This window comes from Sturnira hondurensis, unplaced genomic scaffold (assembly GCF_014824575.4).
Source record: "Sturnira hondurensis isolate 20B ecotype Veracruz unplaced genomic scaffold, ASM1482457v3 Scaffold0006383, whole genome shotgun sequence".
Classification (NCBI taxonomy): domain Eukaryota; kingdom Metazoa; phylum Chordata; class Mammalia; order Chiroptera; family Phyllostomidae; genus Sturnira; species Sturnira hondurensis.
In genome coordinates this window covers 491,081-515,527 of record NW_028079014.1, presented here as the reverse complement: position 1 = coordinate 515,527, position 24,447 = coordinate 491,081, and the positions used below count along the sequence as shown (strand labels likewise).

The 24,447-nt window shown below is 64.3% G+C and overlaps 1 protein-coding gene across 1 annotated transcript; it reads right to left on the bottom strand.

Annotated features, from left to right (window-relative positions):
- Positions 1–8,855: 8,855 nt before the first annotated feature.
- Positions 8,856–10,759, bottom strand: ASCL2 (achaete-scute family bHLH transcription factor 2). The gene is made up of 2 exons (XM_037047806.1): positions 9,842–10,759; positions 8,856–9,272 (listed from the first exon to the last, which is right to left on the bottom strand). The coding sequence occupies exon 1, from the start codon at positions 10,441–10,443 to the stop codon at positions 9,859–9,861; it is 585 nt and encodes a 194-aa protein (XP_036903701.1). The 5' UTR covers positions 10,444–10,759; the 3' UTR covers positions 8,856–9,272; positions 9,842–9,858.
- Between the last annotated feature and the right edge of the window lie 13,688 nt (positions 10,760–24,447).

Genomic DNA, 24,447 nt, shown 5'->3' with positions numbered 1-24,447 from the left:
CATGTTGGGTCCCCTCCCCCTGGGGTCCCCTTCCCCTGGGGCCCTGCATGGCATGTGGGCCTGCTCTTGGGCTTGAAAGTCCTCCATCCTGTGGGGTTCCCCGTTCCCCACCCCCACCTCCAGGAAGTCCTCCCAGCAGCCCCAGCCCCTCCAGCCCACAGGCTCTGGGCTGTCCTGTAGCTGAGCTTTGACCACCCTCAAGCAGGTCACCTCCAAGCACCCACAAGGGTTTCAGAGGGGCTGGGCACCCAGGTCTCCCAGAGGAGGGCTCTCTGAGACCCTTACCCAATGCCTCATTTCAACATTCCCACAGCTAGGGATGGAAGACCGGGGTGGGGGCGCTGACTGCGGTCAGAGGGTCCTCGCCCTGAGCACAGCTCCACTCGGGGGTCAGAGGGCCCGCCTGTCCCCCGGCCACACCTCCTAGCTGTCTGACCTCAGACAAATGGTCTGTTTTCTCTTTTGTTTTACCTAAAGTCGGTGCATCTATTCATTTTAATGACGTTCTCCCTGGTTCCAAAAGGAATGTGAGTTGCAGAAGCAGAAACGGCCCTTCCAGAACATTGGGGTCCCTGACAGCCCACCAGAGGCGGGAATGCCCACTGGAGGGGTGCCACGCCCCTTCTACACCCGCACGCTGGCTGCTCCCTTGGCCCCACAGCGCCTCAGTGTCTCTCCACCCGCTCAGCTCACAGGGCCCCTCGGACCCAGCTGGACCCAAACGTGTACCCGCTGTTCTTGACAGAGGCCAGCACAGGAAGAAGGTTGGGGGCTGGGGAGCCCGCCAAGCAGGGACAGTGTGAGTGGGGATCAAGGCGCAGGGTGTACTAGCGTGTCCTCTTGTTCACACACCCCAGACTCAAGAATTTTAGGTGAATTCTACCCCGAATGCATGACAGTGTCCCTGAGACCCGCAGACCCTCCAGAGGTGCCCAGAAGGCCCAGGAGGACAGGGACCCAGGCTGAGCACAGGGTGGCTGCAGACTTCCACAGCAGCCACCCCCTCCCCGCCCAGCAGCCCCTGGGTGGAGAACTGGGGCTCCGGGGCTCCAAGATGAGTCCTCAAAGCCCAGGCTGCACCCCGTCCTGCTGGCGCAGTAGGGAAGGAGTAGGCTGTGGTAGGGGGCGTGCAGGGCTGGGCCAGCGGCACCCCAGGCAGGCAGGGGACTGCCCCCCGCACTCCCGTGGGGTGTGGGGGGCATCCATCTCATTTGTCTGCGCCTCAGCTGGACCCTCCCGCCTGCGTGCTGTGGCTGCAGCCCCTCGGCCCCTCCTGCCCGGCTCTCCAGGGGCCTGCAGGCCCCATCCCTCCCTGCTCCCCAGGCGAAGTGGCCCAACCAATGGGGTTGAGCCCCCAGGGGACAATCAGCTTTTCTCGTCAGACTGAGGTCATAACTCTGAGCCCTAAGGGGCTGGATGTCTACTGCCCCTTCCACCTCTGACTCCCCCGTCAGCTACCAACCCCCGCCCCTCCCGAGGCTCCTGCTCACCGCACCCTCGCCCCAAGGAGGAAGGCCGGCCAGGGACCCTCACTGGGCCCAGGGGTGCGGTCCACAGGATTTGGCGCCTCTTGTGCCTGCTTCCTTGGTCAGCCCCTCCTTTCTCCCTGTCTCCCCAGAGGGAGCTGGAAGGAGGCTTTGCCAAGCCTGCCCCCTGAGACCCGCATGGCACAGCTCCGGTAGCTTCCTGGAGGGGGCATCCAGAGAGGCCACGCTACGATCATGTTGGCACGAAGGCAGGAGAGTGAAGGCGGTGTGGGGCAGAGTCAGCCCCCTGCAGATGACGGAGTGGGTGTCAGGAACCGTGGCAGGCGGCCCTGCCCTGCCCTGCCCGGCTCGCCCGCCCCAGCCCGCCCTCCAGGGTGCAGGGAGCCCCGATCCACTGAATTCTCTACCCTGATGCTCTCCTGGCCCAGCCCGAAAGGCTCAGCCGGACGGCCTACAGGCCAACGAGCGAGGTCACGTCGGGCTGAGGGGCACTCAGGGGGGAGGGGGTGACTACCGGGGGCAGCCAGCCACAGGAAGGGCCCCCCACCCCACCAACCCGCCCTGGCAGCCCCTCCCTGGAAATGGTGCTCGACCCCGACCAGCCCTGGGGATACATCTGACACCCTGAGCCTCAGTCTCCAGCCTGTACCATGGGCACCATTGCCCAGAGGGACTGAGCCCTCTGGGACCACCCACGAGCAGTCAGGGCAACGGCCACAGCAGCCTGGCGACTGGAGGGGGCCTCGGGTGGGGGGGCAGTCAGCCACAGCTCCCTGCACGCACACTCTGTGCCCCACAGAGACCCACAGGGAAGAGGCCTGGTGGGGCTGGGGGGCTCCACAGGGCAGTGGGGGGCAGGGCCCCAGGGGCTCCTGAAGGCCTTGCCAGGTGGGGCAGGCAGGACCTGGTCTTGGCGAAGAGGGGGTGAGCCTGGCACAGCTCAGGCCTCCCCAAACCTCGCGTGCGAGAGCCGGGCTCTGTCTGCTGCGCCCCTTTTCAACCGGCCCGTCTGCCCACAAAAGACATTCAAATGAGAGACAAATATTTGAGCTGGAGGGGAGGCCCGGCCCAGCCTCCTCAGGCCCCAGGGAGCCACTCCCAGGCCCTCATTTGGGTGTTAATTGGATTTCACTTAGAGATTTGCATGCTTATCAGTGCAGGCAGTGACCAGGCTCTGAGGACCGGGACAGAACCCCAGGGCTTGTAGGCAAATGCCCGGTGGGGGGTGGGAGTAGCACCTCTTCTCCCATATGAGACAGGTGACCATGGGACAGGTGACCGGAGCTGGAGGGAGGCCACTCCCGCAGGGCCTGGGCCACGTGGGGACTCAGGGACAGGCCTGCCCAGGACTACCCAGAGCCCGAGGGGACAAGCCCCAGTGGGTCCTTCGAGCAGAGATCTGATGTCAGCCCCTCCATGACACGGGCTCCGGGCCCCCTGCCAAGGGGCCCACTGTCCCCTGGACAGTTCGGACTGTCCTGTCACAAGAGGTTGCAGATGGTCCCTAAAGAGGACAGGAGACTGTGCCCCTCTCTGTGGGCTCCTTGGGGTCCGAGGAGGGGAGGTGCTTTGTCCAGGCCACCCAGGGGACCCTGGCCTCTGTGTCCTCGGCTCACCTCCCTGCGGCCAGTGGCGGTGTCTCTCTGAGCCGCCACCCCCGACGAGAGAGGCCCAGGAGGTTGAGGAGGCTGCTACCACAGAGACGGTGACGACAGTGGGGTCCTTCGGGGAACGGAGGGCAGTGGCCCCCAGGGCTGGATTCCTGGAAAGCCCTTAGCTGTGGGTTGAGCTGTGTCCCTGATTCATACGGTGGAGTCCCAACCCCAGCACCTCCCAGTGTGTCCGTGTGGGGACGGGGTCCATGCAGGGGCCATCAGGGGCCCGACCCTGTGTGACCAACCGGTGACCTTACACTAAGGTCCAGGCGCCCAGGCGCCCAGGGAGGAGACGCCCAGGGAGGAGACATGGAGCCCCGGGCTGGGGGCAGTGGGTGCCTGCTGCTTGGGCCCCCAGCTCCGGCGTTTGTCAGGGACACCCCCCCCACCCCGTCCCACCACCAGGGCTCCGAGACCTCGCTGCCAGGCTGCCAGGCTGCCTTGGTGCATGGGCTGTGGGTTCTCCTGGCTCACTGCGGGCAGAGGGTTTTGCTGATGGCAGGCGGGCAAGCCGGACCTGGCTCCAGCCCCGCTGTCCCCTGAGTGTGTGTCCCAGGGGTCTGGCCTGCCCTGGGCCTGGCGAGCCAACCGGGCACGTCTCTCCCTTTTTCTGGTGTGTGGCCTTCGTCAGGGGCTGCTGGGCAGGAGGAGCTGACAGGGTGACCCCCCCACCCCCCGCAGGCCCCTTCCTGCCTCTGGGAAGCTGGAAGCTCAGAGCTCTGGTGACAAAGGCCTAGCTCACGGTGTCCGGGGCCGGGGAAGCAGCCTCAGCAGGGGGCGACGCTGGAGGCCAGGCTGGCTGGCTGATGGCAGTGTCGTGTGGCATTCAGGGCCCCCAACCCCCTGCTGACTGGCCTGCCCCATCAATCACAGCGGCAGCTGGGCCTTGGGGTTGCGGGGGTGCCAGGCAGGAGCCTTGGGGGCCCTGGGAGGTCGGCGGGGGTCGGGCTGCAGCTCACAGACATTCCCGTGCCCGTCCCACTCTGTCCTTCTCCTCCGGCCCCGGCCCAGGAGAAGCCTGGGGAGCAGGCAGGGACCCTGACCCCCATCTGCATCCAGAGCTGGGCCCCTGGTGGCCTGAGTGGTCGTCCTCGCCTCCCGGTCCCTTAGGGCTGACAGCGCCTCACCTCTGCTCCCAGCAGAAAACGAGCAATAACAGGCCCTCCAGGCAGGTGTGGAGCCCCCGGAGGCGTGACAGGGAGCGTGATGAGGCTTTGGCCTGGCCAGTCTGCTCTGGACCCTGCGCATCTCTGGTGCCACAGCCTCGGGCCGTCCCCGAGGCTCCAGGGGCCTGGATGTGGGGGCAGGAGCTCTCACGGGGGCCGGACTCCTGGGGACCTGTCCCTCTATCATCCCTCCCCAATCGCTCAGGACGGCATTACTCAGGCCCTGAGGGGTCACCAACCCCCGGCTTCTGTGGAGTAAACACTGAGCACCTGGCCCACCCCACCCACCACAGCCCCACAGAGTCACGCCCCAACCCTACCTCTGGGCAAGGTGCCAGGAGCCCTGCTTGCCAGCTCCCCCTCACTCTCCAGGCCCCCAACCCCCGTCTCCATCCCTCCCCCGCGGTACCTATGGAGAGGGGCAGTGGGACCGGGAGGCAGGCCCAGTGTGGAGCCAGCGCAATCCCCGACACGTGCCCATCCCCTCAGCCACCTTGGCGCCCTCCATGGCCGAGCGGTGTGCCTGCTGCCGTTCTGGGTCCCTTTGGTGGAGCGGAGGTCGCAGCTGACCGCCTCCCGTCCTGGGAGACTGCCGGCACGAGCCACCCATGTTGGGGACGAGCAACAACCCGGGAAAGGGACATACGGGGGGCCACCAGCTGACGGGCCTTGGTGCGGGCAGGATGTTCCCGTCAGGAGTGGCGTGAAGGTAGCCACGCCAGCTGTGCGCACGCCGTTCGGTGACAACAGAGCACGGGGCCAGTGGAGCCGAGAGGCGCGGGACCCGGCACGGAAGGTGGATGCTTGCAGGTGCGCACTGAAGGCAGACCCGCTCGGGGTCGACGTGGGAGCCGAAATCTACACCACTGTTCCCGTCCACTCTTCCTCACGTGGAAACTGAAGGTTTAAAACACTGTAAGCCACAGCGTAGACCACGGAAAAAGGGAAGAACTCCCCCCCCCATTCGTGAACCGGGGTGCTCCTTGTTCATTGGCCCGGGACCCAGAGAGTGCGAATCTGGGCAAGGAGAAGGGCCGTGTGGACGTGCTCCCCCGCCCCGCCCCGCAGTCCTGTGGGCTGCAGCGCCCCTCCCCCACGAGAGACTGAAGCCGGGATGAGCAGTCCCAGGAGCCCGCGAGAGGGCCTCCACAGGGGCAGGGCGGGTCCCCAGGTGGCCCTGGAGCTGACCTGGGACAGACGACTGCCCCCCACGGCACGGCCTGGATCGAAGGCCCGGGCTGCCCCACTCAGCCCACAGCCATGTCCCGGGACCTGGCACACCCATCCAGGGCCGGAGCGTCCACCTGACTCACAGACGGTGCTGGGGGTTGGATCCCTGTCCCGCCCCAGCAGAGCGTGGACGCCGGGAGTGTGGGGGTCCCCTCCTGCCCACCGGTGCACCCTGAGTGCCGGTACCAAGGCGCCCAGAACGGCGTAGAATGCGATGGGCCGGCGGAGGCCAGCCCCGGTGGGCGGGGCCCTGTGCTTGTGCTGGCCTCCGGAGGGGCAGCCCTGCGTCCTCACGGTCCCCGAGTGGACGGACAATAGGGACTTGTCCGTGTCCTGACATGTTCGGGACAGAGGGTCGGGGCATGCTCCGTCTGCAGGGTGCTTTGGGGGTCCCACAGCGTCCAGACAAGAGCGGAGCACCCCAAACGGCCCCCAGGGCTCTGCTCATCGGGGCTGTGCCGCCCCCCCATCAGTCTCACTCTGTGCGGTCCCTGTCATAGTGACCCCAGCCCCCCAGCCTCACACCAAGGCCGAAAGCACCACTTCCCCATCCCATGGATTGGGGTTCCCCAGTGTCCCCGACCTACCACCACCCTCCAGCACCTTCCACTTGGAATCGGCTTCTAGTGGGAACAAGGCGTGGGCCACCTGGGCCAGGCGGGGCTCTGTCCCTGCAAGCAGGTCTGGGAGGCCGGCTGGCTCAGGTGCCCTCCCCTGACAGCCCCAGGCAGCCCCACTCCCTGGAAGGGAACTTTGGAGGGACTTAGGAANTCCACAGGGTGCTTTGGGGGTCCCACAGCGTCCAGACAAGAGCGGAGCACCCCAAACGGCCCCCAGGGCTCTGCTCATCGGGGCTGTGCCGCCCCCCCATCAGTCTCACTCTGTGCGGTCCCTGTCATAGTGACCCCAGCCCCCCAGCCTCACACCAAGGCCGAAAGCACCACTTCCCCATCCCGTGGATTGGGGTTCCCCAGTGTCCCCGACCTACCACCACCCTCCAGCACCTTCCACTTGGAATCGGCTTCTAGTGGGGACAAGGCCTGGGCCACCTGGGCCAGGCGGGGCTCTGTCCCTGCAAGCAGGTCTGGGAGGCCGGCTGGCTCAGGTGCCCTCCCCTGACAGCCCCAGGCAGCCCCGCTCCCTGGAAGGGAACTTTGGAGGGACTTAGGAACGCAGGATCTGTGACCTCAGGCCCTTCATCTCTGGGAGCCAACGTTCTGATTCTGTAATTGGGGCGGGGGGCGGGACGCTGCGGGGGATGCTCCAACAAGGGTGGCGGGCAAGCCGCGGTCCCAGGTGACAGGACCGGTGTCCTGGCTGGTCACCAAGCACAGGTCACCCCTCTCAAAAAGCACCCTCACTCGGACAACTAGTGACCTGCCATGGGGCCACGCCACACCCTCCGAAGTGCAGGGACCCAAATCGAGCAGGTGCCTGATGGCGTGTCTGCTCCTGAACCCCACCCTGACTCACAGAGGGAGGACGCAGGGACAGGAAGGCGGCATCTAACACGTGGAAGGGAGGTGCCATCCACAACCCCCAGGACCCGGGAAAAGCCACAGAACAAGCAACCTGTTTGTTCAGCCCAGAAATGCTTACGGCCGAGAGGCTTCGGCACAGGGCCCTGGACCCATCCTGGGTCCGTAAACACCGGGACACCCGGAGGCCCGTGCCACTGGCTGGGCGTTTGACGGAATGAAGGGACAGGTGTCCGTCTCCGGGAGAGCTGTGTCAGGGTTTCCTTTGAGGACTCACGGGTGTGTGATACAGTGTCTGGGATCTGCTTCAACACCGTGTGCGGGAGGGGTGCCGCCGCTCGGGGTGGGGGGAGCTCCTCAGAGGGTCCCCGGCCCGGCAGGCCCACCAGTGGCCAGCCGTCAGACTGACGCTGGGACGCTGCTTCTGGTTTGGACCCCGTGTTCCCGCTAGACCGTGGGCCCCAGGAGGGCAGGGTTCCGGCAGACCCAGTCCCTGCCGCAGGAAAGGTTCCAGAATGTCTGCAAGTCTGGAATTCTGTGTGATAAGCAATGTCTCGCCCGCAGGGGGCATAGTCCTTCCCTTCCCCAAAGCCAGGTTCACTCCCACCCTGCCCACCTCCACCTCTTCCTGGGCTCCAGGTAAGGGGTTGCAGGAGAGCCCGGGTCCTGAGGCTGGGTGAGGTCCCTGGGAGAAGGGTGGGGGGGCCTTATGTGGATCATGCCCCCCTCTGTCCCCTCCACCCTGCAGCCCCCGTGCCCCGGCCGGTCTTCTGACCCCAGCCAGGGCCTCACCAGACCCAGGACCCTGTCGCCATGGTTATCCAGAAGGCATCCGCTCTTTGCCAGCCTCCCAGGGTTGCTACAGCTTTGAACCAACCACTCCCTGCTGAAGGGGTGCCTGGGGATCCCCACCAGCCGTGCCCCCACCCCTGCAATAAAAGGCAGCTTTGGGTGCAGCCTGGGCTTCAAAGCTGCCGAGTCCCAGGTCAAAGGTAGAGCTGAGCAATGTCTCCGAGGGCCCTCTGAGGGGGGGTTCTAGGGGTGGGGGCCCGCCTGTCCCTCTCCAGGGTGCACTCCTGCCCAGGGCGGCCGGGGCCTTGCTGCCACCACCCTGGTCCCGGGGGCCGGCACCACACACGCAGACTGGGGCTCCAGGGAGAGCAGCAGGGAGCCTGGGACAGGGTGCCCATCCCTTCTCCTAAGTTCCACTACACCCTGCAGGCTGGTTCTGCTGCTACCCCCACATGTAGGCTGATCCACTTGCCCAGGGTCACCCAACGGGTGGCAGGACTCACCGCTCTGAACCCAGGGCAGCCCAGCCCGGGGCCCCAGACCCCCGAGTTGGTCGGCGGCCCCCAGGCCTCAACTTCCCACCCGTAAAGGGGCCCTGCCTGAACCACCTGCCAGCCCACTAACACCTACAGGAAGCCTCCGGCCTCACAAGGTGCCCTGCTTTCTTCCACACCAGCTGGGGTCCAGACCTCACACCTCCCCTCCCACCCTATGGGGGCCAGGGAAGCCTGGGGAGAAGTGACCCCAGGGCCAGGCCCCCAGGGGCCAGAGTCTGGGCCACCACCCTCCCACCCGTGCCCAGCCCTCCCCTGGGAGACGGGGCGGGGGGACCTGAGGGTCTGGAGAGGGCAGCCCCCCAACACTGCTGAGACACAGCCTTGGGTTACTTAGAGTCCACCTTCCCTCAGAGGGTTTCCAACCCAGGCCTCTCCCCAGCGGCTGAGCTGCCCTGCATCAACCCGGGCCTGCCTGGGGCGCCCTGCCCAGCACCCAATCCCTCAGGAGCTGTGGCGTCCAGACCTTGGCCAGGTAGAAAAACTCCAGGGCGTGGGGGTGAGGAGGGATAGACCATCTTTATTGTGTTCCAAGTTACGGAGTCTTTGCGTGAAAATGTGCTGTCAGCTCGCCAGCGACCCGGTGAGTGCACGGTCAGCGTGGGAAAGCCGATGCTCGGTGTCCTCAAAACCTCGTCCCCCTTCGGAAAACCTCCAGTGTGAGCGTGGGCGCTCGGCCCGGCGCAGGGGGACGCCGGCGGTCAGCGTCCGAGGTCCTTGCCACCCAGGCAAGGCGGGCGGGCGGTGCAACTGGCACGTGGTCAAGCTGGACCACTCGGGGAGCGTCATCCTTCGGGGTCCAGGCCTGCTGGCGGCTTGGCTCGCCAGGCGGTGGGGACGGAGGCGCAAGCTGCCCACCGTGCAGGTCCCCAGGGGATGGGCGCACTCGCCCTCGGCATCTAGGGCTCAGCTGCCGGAGGCAAGAGAGACAAGAACTCAGGTTAGTGCGGGATCCGGCCCTGCCTCCACCTCCCACACGCGAAGGCGGCAGTTTCGTTTGTTTGGTTGGTTTTGGAGCTCCACTCCGTGGGTGCCTCGGCGTCGGTCTGCGGCCCCAGCCAGGGCGGGGGGCGGGGCAGCGCTCCCGCCGCAGTGAGTCAGGGCCGCAGCGCCGACTCATCTCTGCCACCCGTCCCAGGCCCGCGATTTGCAATGCAAACTCACCCCGCCTCCCAGCACCCTAATCTGCCCCGGGATCCGCTTGCACTCCGGGCCTCACCCGCCCGAGGGCCGCGCCCCCCGCCGCCCCATGTCCTCCCTCCCCCTTCCGCGGTGCAGCAGCGAGAGGAAGTTTTGCAATCCCGGACAAACAACGCTGGTCTTGCTCAGGCTTGAAAAAGCTGAGGGAAAATGAAGCGTGAGCGAAATCGAAGCTACCCCCGGGCCGGGCCCTCGACTCCGCCGGCTGTCCTGTCTGCTCCAGCGCTCCAGGCCGCCCTGGCCTTTGACCCCCACTCTTCCCCGCCGCCCGGCGTTTACCTCGCGGAGCGGGGCGCTCAGTAGCCTCCTAACCAGCTGGAGAAGTCGAGCAGCTCCCGCTCCCCGGGGCTCAGCGCGGCATCGCAGCCGCTGTCGTCTGACGAGTAGGCGGAGCGCGGGGAGCCGGGCTCCGAGCTGCCCCCGCGGCCAGGGGACGACGAAGAGGCGCAGGAGGGCGAAGCGGCGTCCCCGGGAGTCCCGGGCGACCCGCGGGGCGCTGGGGGGCGCGCGGTGGGCGCCAGCAGACCCCCAGCCAGTGCGGCGCGCACGGAGTCGTGCTCGGCCAGCAGGCGCTGCAGCGCGCCGATGTACTCCACCGCCGAACGCAGTGTCTCCACCTTGCTCAGCTTCTTGCTGGCGCCGCCGTGCGGCACGTGCTGCCGCAGCGCCTGGAACCCCAAGTTTACCAACTTCACGCGGTTGCGCTCGCGCTCGTTGCGCCGCGCCACGGCCGCCGCACCGCCCCCAGTCTCCTCCGCACACGGCCGCCGCCGCCGGCTACAGCGCAACAGCTCTGGGGACGCGGGTGGCCGCCGAGCGGCGCAGCCGCCGGAGGCGCCAGGCGCGGGGGGCTCGGGTCCCGGTAGCGCGCCGCTGTCCATCGCATCCGCATGCACTCGCCCGGAGCCTCCTTGGAGCCCGGCACACCGCAGGGAGGTGCAGGCTGAAGAACGGGGGACAGTGGGTCGACGGGAACGCCACAAGGGGGCCTGTGGCACTTGCGTCCCAGGTCTTCTGAAGTCCGGGACAGCGAGCCGCAACAGGCCTAGAAGTTGGGCTGTGCGCGCGGTGGAGCGTGGGGCGCTCGTGTCTAGCGCGTGCAGTCGGACGCTCCCCAGGTCTTCTAGACTCAGCGCAGACAAGCCGGTTTTTAAATGTATAGATAACCCTCCTCCGCGCGGCCGCCGCCTCCTTTCTCACGCCCTCCTTCCCTCGCCTCGCCCTCCCGCCACGCTTCGCCCTCCCCCTTGCTAACTCAACTTGCAAAGACCAAGCCGACAGCGCGCCCCCAACCCCATCCCCGGGGAACAGTGCGCAGGTCCATGGTGCGCCCCCTCTTCAGGTGCAGTCCGTAGGTCCCCTGTGGACCCCCGGTCACGGTAGGCGCTCAGTGCGGGCCCCCAAGACGCGTTATGCAAGTCCCGTGAGCAACGCCCCCCGCCCACCTCCAGGCGCTGTCAGCAGGTCGTCGGTGGGACTCCCGCCCCCGCCCCGCCCCATTGCAGTCCGCAGGTCTGCGACAGTCCGGTACCCCCACCCTCGCGCGCAGGCTGTTAGTCCCCAGAGCTCAGAGCTGCCAGCCGCCCGCACGCGCAGCGCGCGCGGTGGAGTGGAGGGCGTGGCCGCTGGGCCTGCACAGCTGTACGCAAGGCGTGCGAGACCCCCGGAGGCCGCACGCGCGGAGCCCGGGGTGTCCGCAACCCAGCCCCCTGCGGTCCACAGGCGGAGGCCTGAGTCTCAGCCAATCCCGGCCGCCCGTTCGCCCAGCAGCTGCGGGCGGGGCCCCACGCCCGGCCCCCAGGAGGAAGCGCGTACGCTCGGCGCGTGGCTCCGGGGAGCGCCTCTAACAAAGCTTGGCTGCCTCTCCACCCCTCCCGGTCCCTCCCCCCGCGATCCAGGGTTCGGGTGCGCGATGGCGGCGCACCCCCAAGCACACCTGTTCCCCCGCCAGCTGCCCACCTGTGTGATTCCTCCACCCTGAATGGGAGCGGGCGATGCTCGCTCATTCCGCCCTTCGGGTAGGGCGGAACCTGAGGAGTACTTGGGACCCGGTGCGTTGAGGTTGGGTGGGGCGAGGGGAGGTTGGGGTTCAGGTGCCTGGAGTGCCTTCTCCTCAACCTCTAACGCACACTCCCTGCCTGTGGCTTCCGTGGGCCTTGGGCCTGGGGAAGCCCTGGAGCATAGGGCCCCTAATCCTAACACTAACCCAGGGCAGTGGTCCACCGTCCCACACCCCCTCAGCTCCCTTGGGGTCCTGTATTCCTCCCAAATCTTTCCGCGTTCCAGGTCTCATTTGCCAGGGCCGCACACCTGCAGGGCCTACGAGCTCGTGACCCTCTCCTTTTTATAGCGTGGCGTCATCCTGGTGGCTGAGGCCACCCAACCCCAGCTGGGGCCCCCTCTTCTGCTCCCCTAAGGGCTTGGAGGAAGGATGCCAGGCCGCCACCTTTTACCAGCTCAGGCTGACTCCCTGGGGAAGTGGGACAAGAGAGTTTCCCTCTACGGATGGAGGGGAAATGTTGGGGTTGGGGCAGACATAGCCGAGCTGGTTTTTCCACTAGGGTCACCAGACTCACCTGAGTCAGGACCTCTGTGAGTGGAGTGACGGAGCAGACCCCTCCCCCACCGCCCTGGTGCCCCACCGCCTGGGGCAGGGCAGCTGGGGAGCATTTGCTGCCAGCCTGGTGCCACTGGCTCCTGCCTGCCGGTCTCCCTGCAGGGCCCCCAGGCTGGTTGCCAGGCCCTGGGGCTGCCTTCGGAGCAGCCTGGGGGGTAGCACCTGCCCGGAATGGGTGGGCCTGGGGCTGCACTCTCTTAGCAGAACACTGACTCAGAGACCGAGGGGTGTGTCCAAAGTGACAGTCACACCTCTGGCCAGAACAGTGATCCAAATAGAAATGGATGCCAGGACTCAGACTCCAGATGGCTTGGCCTTCTTCCCCTCCAGGACAGGGGCTCTGGCTCCCCTTGACCTCTCCCCATCGGAGGCCCTAGGCCCTGCCCTGCAGGCCCCTGGGCACACCTCAGCCAGGGGTGGAGCTGCCTGTCCTCCTTCCCCTGCCCCAGCCCAGGTGGCAGGAGAATCCCTGAGTCCTGCCAACAGGGACTGAGGGTCCTGGCTGGGCATCTGCTGGGCCTCTGGGACCCGAGACCCTCCTGTCTTCTGCCACGAAGCAGGCCACCCCAGCTCTGACGATGGCTTGTCATTTCCCAGGGTTCTGTGGGTGGTGGGTGGTGTCTCTCTGCCGCCGAATTCAGCTGGGAGCCAGGTGGAAGACTGGCCCTCCCCGGGTCCTCACCCTGCACGCAGCAGCCGCGTCCCAGCAGGAGAGCACAGGGGCCGACCCTCTCTGAGGTGAGGAGACAGTCTAGCGGTGGCCGTGCCGATGGCCACACAGCCCTGTGAGTGTAGTGACAAGCGTGTGGCTGTGCACTTTAAATGGGTGAAGTGCACGGTGCGAGTGGACGGCCTCTTAACAAAGCCGATCGAAAAATTCCAAGTATGCCACCTTGTCAGGCTCTGCCGCAGGCCCGCTGCCTGCGTGCGCCCTGGCACCCTCCTGGGGCGGCTCTCCCACCCGGCCTCTGCCCCCCCCCGAGTCTCCTTCCTGAACTGTCACTTGGCGCGCCCACCATCTCCTCGGAGTTAATCTGACCCCCCTTTCCTGGGGCCGTCAGTGATGCAGTCATGCAGTTCCATCCGTCCCTCCGTGTCTGGCTTACGTAGTCAGCACACTGGCCTCGAGGTTCCTCCACATGGCAGCAGGGGCCCTTACAGCGCGTCTGACTGTGGACCAGCCCCGGTGGCCTGTGGCCAGTGGTGATGGTATTGGACAGTGCAGGTCTGGATGGAGGGAGTGTCGCAGCCCGCCGTGATGCCCCTCTCGGGGCCTGGCTGACCCTGGTGCGGTGGCCCTTCGCAGGGCCGGCCTGCAGCTGGAGGTCACGAAGGTCTGGGCTGTGAGCTCACCCCTCACCCCCGCACCCCAGCCTGCTCTACCCACTGTCAGGCGCAGGGCGGCCGTCTCCAGCCGTCACCGCGCAGGGCAGGCCCCAGGCGCACAGGGACAGCCCCGGCGCCTCAGAGCCCGACACATTACCCAAATTAGCCGGCTCTACACCTGCTCGCCCGCTTCTCTTGGAAACCACAAGAAAGGCCCACATTCCCTCTCCCTCTGCCTTCTGCGCCACCCCGGTGTCCTCAGGTGGCCCTGGGTGGCATCACCTGTCCTGGCCTCGGGGACTGTAACAGGCCATCTCTTCAGTGGCAGCCGTGTCCTGAGCTCCTGGCCCTGCCGTAGGTGAGTCATAATAAAACGCGCATTTGAAATGCCCCTAGCCTCAGGTGACAGACAAGTAAACTGAGGCCAAAGAGAGGCAGTTGCTTCCTGAAGGCTGGCCCCCGGCAGGAGGGAGGAGAGGACCAGCTGGGTTCCATCGATTCCTCACGTGGCTCCAGCCTGGGTCTCTCTCTAGGCTGGGTCCGACAGGGGCTCCCAGGGCTGTGACCCTGTGACCTGGCCAAACCTGCTGTGGAAATGCCTCCCCGCCCCCCCCCGCCCCCTCTCAGAAGAGGCCACCCCTCCAGGGGGTCCACCCCACACTCCCAGGGGCACGTGAGGCCGTGAAGAAGGTGGCCACCCTCTCTGACCCGATGCGCAGGGGCAAGAGTGGCCCCCTGAGTAACTGGGGTGGAGAAGGAAGCCAACAGCTGGTGGGAGCTTCCAGGAACATGCCCGAGACCACGGCCCCTCGTGGGGACCGGCCCCTCTGACAGCCTTAGAGCTCGGGCTTCTTGCAAACCAGCCAAAGGAGGAAAGAAGGCTGGGAAAGGGACCTTTCCGGGCAGAGACGGGTCCCAAGGATAGAGAAGGTGAGTTCGTGACCTTTAAGGGGTCGGTGAAGAGGCTCTGGCCGCCCCAATGCTAGACCCGCAGGAGAGAGAGACCTGCAAGTACGGGGAGGGCCGCACGCCCGCCTTCCTGCCCTGGCACAGGAGAGGACCTGCGTGCGAGCGGAGGCCTTAGAACACAGACAGCAGTCACCGTGTCTCGCTGGGCACGACACGCACCCAGGTGTCTGTGCACGTGACACGCGGGGTCATTACACCCATGGCGTGTAATTGCTGTACCCATGTACAATGCGCACCCTTACTTTTCCCTCATGGGTTTGGACAAAAAGTGCCCATTACACAAGGAGCCATGTGGCACATAACGGTATCGTCCAACTCAGCCCGACGTGGAGAGAAAGTTCCCCCCGGTACCGGGAAAGGGCACACTGTCTTTAAATGCACGTGAAACGGTTACCGAATTAAACCACCCGATGAGCCCAAACAGTCCTTGAAAACTGCAACAGGAGCCAAGCTATGCAAAGTGTATTCTCTGGCCGTCACGGACCTGGGTTACACTAGCAAAGAAAGATATCCAAGAAATCTCCAAATGCTTGAAAAATGTTTTTAAAAGATCAAAATAACCCCTGATTCAAATTTGAGACCACTCACCGAGGAGAGAGGAAAACCCAGTGTTTCCAGATGGGGGGAGGCGGTACGTCAAGGGAAGTTTAAAGCGCCGGGCACATGAAACAGCTCAAGCCACCAGCTCCAGCCTCCTTGTAACAGGATCGGAGAAACAAGAGCAAGTTAAACCCGACGTAAGCAGGAGAAACACAGACGCGAGAACAGGGGCAGGATCAGTACCACGGGAAGCAGGAAACGATCAGCAGCAGTCGGCGAAGTTGAAACCGGGCAGGGAAGCCCGTGGAATCCAGCAGGTTTTCCTGAAGAAAAGGGAAGACGGTAATTACCCACGTCCGGGACGAGGGGGGCAACAGGACAGATCCCGCAGGGAGTGAAGACCAGCGAGAGACTACCAGGGACGGTGTGCCAACGGCGTCATCAGCGCAGACGAAATAGACTCCTTAACACACTCCGATGGCCAGGACTCACTCAAGAAGAAACGGGACCCGAGGCATCCGGTGTCTCTTCAGCAAACTAAATGTGTGGCTGAAAGCCTTCTGACCAGGAAGACCACAGGCCTGGGGGGTGTACCTGGGGAGCCCTTCCAAACAGCCACGGGGGCGGTGAAACCGCTTCTGCATAGGCTCACTCAGAACCGTCGGAAGGGCGGGAGTGCCTCCCAGCCGGATGGCTTTCCTGTGAAATCAGGAACGAGGCAGGGATGTCTCTTCTCGCAACTTCTCCTTAACATCGTCCTGCGGGTTCCAGCCGGGGCAATGAGGCAAGAAGCAAGGGGGAGGGCCCAGACCGGGCAGAAAGAGGAAACGGTCCGTATTCCCGGAAACGGGGCCCTGTTCGAAGGGAACTGGACCAAACTGAGAAACACATGAAAAGGGGGTCAGCGAGGTTGCGAGACACAAGAGGAAGACAAAAACAAACGAAACAAAAACAAACAAACAAAAAACCCCTGCAGAAAACAGTGGGAAAGTGAACTTTAAAATACCATGTACAGCAGCATCCAAAATGTCAACACTGCGTTATGAACAATGGCAGAAGGCGTTCGGACCTGGAAGGTACCAAGCACGGGGGAGAGAAACTAGAGACGACAGTAAATGCGGAGAGAGACCCTGTTCACCACCCCCGAATTGGCCCCCAGGTGCCACACAGCCCCCAGCAAATCCACGGCAGACCCCGCGTGCACGCAGGGGACCCGAGACACACGCCCCCATGCCCTCCATCATGCACACACACACGCGTTCCCAGCCCTCAAGTGCCGAGCTGTGTCCCACCCCAGAAACGCCTGGGAGCGCACAGGACACCTGCCGCGAACTCAGCGGGGATGTGTCGCCTCTCACGGCTCTGCCCGGAAGGGCTCTCACCACCCAATTCACACTTTTAAGCACGGAACCTGAGCGTGCAAGGGTCTGCCTCCAACCCCGGCTCCCCCCACTGCCGTTGGTCTCACTGTGTTCCATGACACCCCTGTGCCCTTGGGTTTTTTCCTAAGACTTTATTTATTTTCAGAGAGAGGGGAAGAGAGGAAGAAAGAGAGGGAGAGAAACATCAGTGTGTGGTTGCCTCTCATGCTTCTCCTATTGGGGACCTGACCCGCAACCCAGACCCGTGCCCTGAGTGGGATTCGTACCAGCGACCCTTGGTTCTCGATCCACTGAGCCGCACCAGCCAGGGCCGGTTTTGCTTTTTCCATTGGCTTCGTCAAGAGTCTTAACGTTGGACAGGGCAGGTCCCTGTCTGTCGTCCTTTTGTCCAGAGCGGACCCACCTGCACGTGGGCACTGCCACTGCAAGGTCGCTGTCACAGTGAGGGTACCCTGCGTGTCCAGCTCCTGGCCGTGATGGTGACAGGTGGCCCTGGATGCCCCTCTTCAGGGGGCTTTGACATCTTGTCCTTTGAGGCTGGTTGTTTACCTCGATCAGCATCCACCAGGGTCCTCTTTTGCCCTCCGGTGTTTTCCACGGAGAGGCCCGGCCACACCCGGGGCCGGGGTGAGTTCCCAGACACGCCCGGTTTTGTCGCTGGGATGAGGGGTGTCCGTGGTGTCGTGGCAGCCTCTCGTGGTGGTGGCAGGCGCGAGGCAGCTCCGTTGCTTGGCTGAGTGCCGCGTCCGTGCGGCAGCCTCCAGGCTCCATGGCGTCTGCGGGCCGAGGACTTTGTTGGGGCGGACGCGGGGGTTCTGGTGGCAGGTATTCTAACTGCGTGGAGGCTCCGTGTATCTGGAAGTTATGCCCCCCCGAAACAATAGGGTGCTGTCTAGGACCCTCCTCCCCGTGCAAAGTTCCTTCTCTCCCACTTTCAGAATTCAGCTCTTCCTCTCGCATTTAGCATTGCCCTGGAGAAGAAAAATGTGAATCTTGTTCTTTCAGCCAGTCGGAGGGCTACTCGGGATGTTCTGGAACTTCGTGTTTTTGAGTGTCACCTCGATGCCTCTCATCTCCCCCTCGTAGGTCCGGTTGGCCCTTGAGGACCCTCACGCCCATCTCTCTAGTGTAGGGCACTGTTTTACTACCTTTGCAAACGTGGGCCCCCTCATCCAGCTGGCCGGTTGATGCGCCCCCGCGCCCCCTCTCGGCACCCCCACCCCCATGTGCTCTGCCTCTCTGCGCCTCCTGAACCTGCAGGTCTGCCCTCTGGTGGCCCGTCCCAGTGAGGCGTCCACGCACCGCGGGCCGCTCCTTCTGTGCCGAACTGCCGCGCTCCCGGCCCTGACACCTCCCTGGGCCCCTGGCTGGGCCTCCGCAGCCCCGCTCTTACTGCTGAGGCCGCCTCCCTGTCTCTGAGAGTCTGTTGGGGTGCCTCGGACCCCTCGCCCCCCTGTCCCCGTGATTCTGCCTCTGACGCGCACCATCGTCAGGCTGTGGTTCCCTTCTCCAGTCGGCACCCAGGGTCCGAGTCCTCCCAGAGGTGCCCTGACTGCGTCTGGTCCTGGGCGTGGGGTGGACCCGAGCCCGACCTTGTTGGGGTTGGTCAGAGCCAGGGGAGGGTCTCAGCTTCCCTCCCTTTTGTTTTATTTCATAAAACATGCTGTTGGTTTCCTTCCTGTGAGACAGCGAGGGTCCCGAAGAGAAAGAGGCTAGGGGGTGGGGGCGGAGGCCTTGACACCTGGAGGTGTCAAGACTAAGGAGGCTGCTGGCAGGCCCAGGATGGGCCAGGGACCGGGCACGGGGAGGCACCAGTGGGTCAGGGGATGGTTCCAGAAAGCAGGGAACAGCTCTGTATGTACGCAGAGGACAGCAGGAGCCAGGTGTCTGGTGGTCGAAGGGACCGGTGCCGGCAACGAGACAGGAGACACCTGGAACCCGCCCTGTGATGCTGGACTGGAGTCCAGGGGTGGCCGTGACCTCATGGCTTCTGATGTAGAGAGCCTGACAGAGATGCAGCTATGGGTGAGACAGACAGACTGACAGGCAGAGTTCTCAGCTGAACAGCCAGAGGAGTTGGTGCCCGAACAGCCCTGAGTACACCTCGTGCCCAGGTCCTGGCTTCTACTAAGGGCAGCCAGAGCTCCAAGGAGCCGCAGCTGGTTCCCAGAGGAGGAGGGGGATGGCAAGACGAACCTGGAGCACCCTGATGCTCAGAAAGCAAGCGGGCTGCTCGAAAAGTGATGCGCATTTCTCAAAACGACACCCAAACCAGCTTGAAGGGGCTCCTTGTCGGCCACATCTGGAACATTAGCATCAAAAGAAGGAGACAGCGGCAGAGCACAGCCCGTCGGACGGCGTTTATTCACTCACTCCTTACAGAGCAGGTGGGGCTCTCTGGCGGTGGACTATGCCACCTGACCGCTGTGGACGGGTCGGGCCCCTCGTCCGGGAGGGCCTGCTCCGAGACCCCGGGGGGGTGCTGCAGCCCACGGGCAGAACCGAACCCTGTTCACACTGTGCTTTCCCCTGGATGTGCACACCGGCGACGAAGCCTGAGTTGCACAGAGAGAGGCCAAGGCGACAACCAAGGGCGACCACCAAGCAGGAGCAGCCCCCCTGTGACAATGGGCCACAGTACGAGGTACCTGGGTATGGCCCTCCTTGGGATATCTCACCTCCCCGGGCTCACCTCGCATCTCGTGCTGAGGTGGGACGCTGAGGCATTCCCGTGCAGGGCCGAGGTGCGGCGACCGCCGGGGGCGCTGAGGCGGCGCCAGGCCAGGCCGACCTCCTGACAATTCCCAGCCGCACCAGGAATGCTAGGCATCCCGGATCCTGCGCTCTAGGGCTCTGGCCTCAGGCGGTTTTCCAGCAAAGTGGGTTTGCAGCGAAGACCTGCAGTAACATCTACGGGAACCCAGGAGCCCAGAGGCTCAAAGGAAAGACGCCTTTCACGGACTGGGCTGGGGGTGTGGGGGGGCTGCTGGGAATGGCGCCTTGGGGGGAGGTGGGGGTCAGCCGAGTTACCTCCGCTGAGCTGTGGCTGGGCCAGGAGGAGAAGAAGGGCCCCTGGAGCACAAGCTCGGGAACACGGGGCCCACTGATCCGATAAGCAAGGCGGCCACCAGGTGACTAACAGGGAGGGACCCTGTACGGGGCGATGAGTCAGGTCCCAGGCTGGACGGGGAGGGGGCAGGAGATCTCATCAGGCTGCTCGGAAGGACAAGCAACTGACAACCCCCGGATTGTTAGTTTCTGCACTTTTGCGCTTAATGGTTTGGGGGCACGGTTGGCCGCGGCTAGCTGAAGCCTCGGAAGGCAAAACGGTGGCTTAGGGGGTGTCAGTGACCCCCCATTTAAGTGCGATCACCAGCTGATGCTGCCCAAGTGAACGCAGTTTTGAGGGGCAGCAGGGTAGTTACACAGTCTCCGAGTTCCTCCCCACAAAACACAAACTACAAAGGGCAAATGCTGACCCCCCTCGGAGGACCGACCCTGCCAGGCACAGCGTTAACCCAGGGTCCCGAGTCCACCCCCAGGGCGCCCTCTCTGGGTCCAAGCTCCCCACCGCCCCCCGCCACGAGCACCTAGAAAGCACGGCCCGTGCAGAACATTCGTGTCGGACCTCGGACGACAGGTAGTGATGAGCATGAGGGGCCTGAATCGGACCCGGCAGCCCCCTGAGTGTTTCCAGGCTCAGCCCCGGGGCCTCCCGAGGCTTTGGAAGTAGAGCCCAGAGTTGCGGAGATGGGGTGAGTTAGAATCCGCAGGGCAGATCCCTGGGCCGAGGGCGGGGGAGAGATGGAGATGGAACAAGCTAGACATCGTGCTCCATGGAAGGAGCCAGACATGGACAAACACAGCATGGTCCCATGCACAGAGGGCCTCTCGGTTTGTCAGCTCCCGGGGGACAGGAGCCAGGACAGCAGCGTCCCCACATCTAGTGATGTTCACGCGCACGGGAATTGGTGAGGTCGCCGCAGCAGCCAGAGCAAGAAGGGAAAGGGGGGCTGCCTCTATCCCTGGGGGACCCCAATATCTCAGCAAGGGGCAGAGTGGGAGGAGTCCTCAGCAGTCTGAAAAATGGCACCCAAGTCAGTGCCGCAGACACCGGGAGAGACGGTTCCCCGGACACTGAGAGCCTCTCAGGTGGAGGCAGAGGCAAGGACAGGTGTCCCGCTGGACCCCGGAGCCCGGAGGCGTTGGGGAGACCGCGGCCAGGGGGACAGCCGCGGCCATCACAGCAGCAGGGCCCGCCGTCAGCTGGGCCTGGGGCTGCCCAGTGAGCCGGCCAGAGGGGCCCTGTGGGGCCAAGCAGCACCCCGGCCACAAAAGGTGCTGCGGCTTTATTCACACCTTCAAGGCTGGCACCCGGCACCTGGCCCGCCCCACCAGGAGCTGTGCAAGGGAGCGTGATTCTGGGAAACACTTCCAACCGTTGCCTAAGCGGAGGGGAGGGAGTCCACCAGGGGTCGCCCTCCGCCCCTAGGCGTTCATGGGCATCTCTCTCCCTCTTTTCTTTTTTTTAAACAAAAAGAACGGCTTTATTGAGACAACTCACATACCACGGAATTCACCCTCCTAGAGTGCTCAGGTCACCCTGGCCAGGTGGTTCAGTGGGTCGCAGCATCGTCCCACGCACTGAGGGGTTGTGGGTTCGATCCCCAGTCAGGACCCGTCCAGGAGGCAGCCGAGGAATGTTCCTCTCTTACGTCAATGTCCCTCCCCCTCTCTCCCTTCCTCTCTCTCTGCAATCAATAATCATTCTCACATGAAGACTAGACATACACGTGTGAAGCCCTCAGGTCAGTGGCCTGAGGTGCATTCGCAGCCACACGACTGCCACCACTGTCTAATTCCAGAACATTTTCAGTGTCCCCAAGGGAGACCCACACCTTCCGGACGCTTCCAGAGATGGAGTCGGACGCCGCCCCAGGCGCACCTTCGCCTCCTGTACTTAACTTCCAAAGAAAGATGAGGCCCAGCCAAGCACCACCTGGCGGCCCTTCCCTCCCAGTCCCGCTCCCTGGGCGGCGAGGACCGAGACAGAGGGTGGACGGGTGGGACCCCACTGACAATGGTGCGGGGGCACTGGAGGGGAGAGGAAAGTCAAGGACTATGGTCACACCGGATACCTTCACCACAAAGTAAGGGAGGATGCGGACAATGCTACCCCGACGTCACGGTGGATCACGCGGGGCAGGTGTCTGCGCGCACCTTCCTCCAGAACCGGCGGCGGCAGAGCCAGTCCAGCGAGGCAAGCGCCGGGCGGTGCGGCTGGGCCCCGTGCGGGAACGCACAGGTCTTCACTCCTGCGGGGTCGGTGGTGGCCCGGGCCCAGAAAGGGAGGGGCACACAGGCAAAGCTCAGGGCTCAAGGCACCCCGGGACACCGTGGTGCTGACCTGTGGCCTTCTTGGGAGGGAGGTGCGGGGTCTCGGCCCTGCCCTCGGGGTTAGGAGCAGGAGTCACCCTGGCGCCAGCCCTCAGGCCCTGGCTTATCTGTGCAGGGAAGCAGGGCTACCTGGGGGCGAGCTTTGGAGGGTGGAGGCTGCCCCCTCCTGGACCAGGGAGGTAGCTTCTCAGTGACAAGGAGGGTCTGAAGCGGTGCTGGCTCCCCTACCCCACCACCCCCACCACCCCACCCCACCCCAACCGCCACCCCGCCTGGATTCCCCAGGCAGCAGGCAGAGATCAGGCAGGAGCGAGTGAGCAAGCTGAGAGCTGCGTGAATAAGAACCGCGTGAAAATGAGTGGGTGGGTGAGGAAACAGGTGGGCAGGTGGGTAACTGAGCAGGTGGGCAGCTGAGCAGGTGAGCATGTGGGCAGGTGGGCAGCTGAGAGGGTGGGCAGCTCACCAGGTGGGCAGGTGACATTACTGGATGTGCAGACGACCCTGGGGGAGCAGGCAATGGGGTGGGGGCAGGCGAGCTCAGAGCCAAGAGCTCCCGTGAGCAGCGGGGCGGGGCCGGCTCACGGCGCCTGCTCCCCTCCACGCCGTGAGACTGGGGTGGTGGGTGGTGCTGGCTTTTCAAATACAATGTATGTGGGACCGACTTCGGGTGACAGAAAAGTTGCGAAGAGAACATAGTGGGTTCTCAGTGCCGCACACCCCGGTCCCCCCACTGATGTCTGACGTGGGTGTGGCCACTCGTCACAGCAAGTTGGTACGCTTGGACCTGTCATGCTCACCATGGCCATACCCTGCTTGGTGTTCTTACTTCTACTTTTTCACCCAGGACCCATCCAGGCCCCCATGTCACCCTTAGCCTCCCAGCCCCGAGGCTGCTCTGGGCGGGGACAGCTCCTCAGACCCTCCTCATTGTGGAGACTTGGACGGAGTGGGGGAGGGCTGGCCAGTGGTTGCAGGCTGTCCTCTGCTGGGGTCTGTGTCTCGGCAGCCTGGGGGTGTGCGTGTGGGGAGGACCCCGCCACATCACCTCGGGGCACGTGCTCTCCGCGTGGCATGTCCCCGGGAGGCTGGCCGCCATTGCCTGGCTGAGGCATGCTGTTGGGTGTCATTTGTCTGTCCTGCACCCCCAGTGGAGGAGGTGGCTGTGCACAGCCCTGCTCAGGGGGATGGACGGTGGCTCCCTGCCCTAACGGAGGTGCCGCATGCAGCACCTGGGATTCTCCTGCACAGGTAACTGGGGGTTGCAGTCCAACGTGGCAGTTTTACTGCTCGTTGGCTCCGGCTCTGGCCACTGGGAGGGCAGGCAGCAAACAGTCTTCAATGAGCTGATTAGGCATCAACTGAGGAAGAGAGAGAGGGGGGCGAAGAGGTCCCTGAGTGGTAAATAACATGCTACACACATGTGGGTGCACATATGCACACCCAGATGTGCACACCCAGACACACCCCGTGTGTGCATGTGCACATGTGTACACACTCGGACAGGCATGTGATTGTGAGCACACATCGGCACACAAATGCCAGCACGGGCACGTGTGCAGACGCAGACGACACACTTGCACCGACGCCCAAACTCATACACACTTGCACGTGTGCACTCGCACAAAGGCACATGTATGTGTGCACACTGTGCATGCACACACATGTGTGCACACTCACATGAGCACAGGCACACATGCACATGCAAACACAATTGCACCGACGCCCGAATGCATGTGTGCGCACATGGGCACACATGTGCATACACTCAGATGCGCACGTGCATGTATACGCTGCACACACGTGCACGCTGGTGTGGGCGCACAAGCACACACAGGCATGTTGCACGTGTGCACACAAGGATGTGTGCACTTCCCAGGTGCACATTTCAAAGCCCCAAGTCTCTGTGGCAATGCAGGCAGGAGGCAGCCAGTCCCCCTGGGCCCACCCCTCGGGGCTGCAGCTGCTGTGTAGGGTCCCTCCTCAGCCCCACAGGTTGCCCCGGGGTTGGGTGACTGCCTCGGGGGTCCAGAGGGGAGGGGTGAGTGGCCCAGGGCTAGGGAAGGCCAGGGGCTTTCTCAGGTGCCACTTCCTCAGGTGGCTGGAAAGGGAGCGCATGGCTCACGGGAGCAGGGACGTGATGGGGCCTGACGTCTGCAACAAGCCGCCCCCAGCAGCCGGCGGGCACTGGGAAACGGGGCTGTGGTCCATCCCTGGGAGAGCCTTCTCCCAGCATTTGCCCACGGAGGGCTTTGGTGACACTCTTCGGGAGGGACTGGGCACACAGAAGGTGCTCAGCAGGGGCAGGCCAGGGACCCAGGCCTGGCTCCCACTCCAAACGTGTTTCTCCAAACTCTCCACAGAGGCGCCCGGCGAGCTGGCCACATGCAGTATGACCATGTGACTTCTCTCCTGCACCGGAGAAGAGAGGCTGACAGAGCTCGAGTGGCTGGTCTCTGGGAGAGGGTGTGAGGCTGCCCAGCCCCACAGCCCACACCCTCAAGCACCCCCCGAGTCACACCTGCACTTCACAGGCCAGTGGCATTGGGGATCCCCCTGTGTCCCCACAGGACCAGAACCCCCCACATTACAAGACATGGAACGGAAGCAACTCCAGCAGGACAGGTGTCATTCCCAGGTGGCCCCACCCCGTCGGC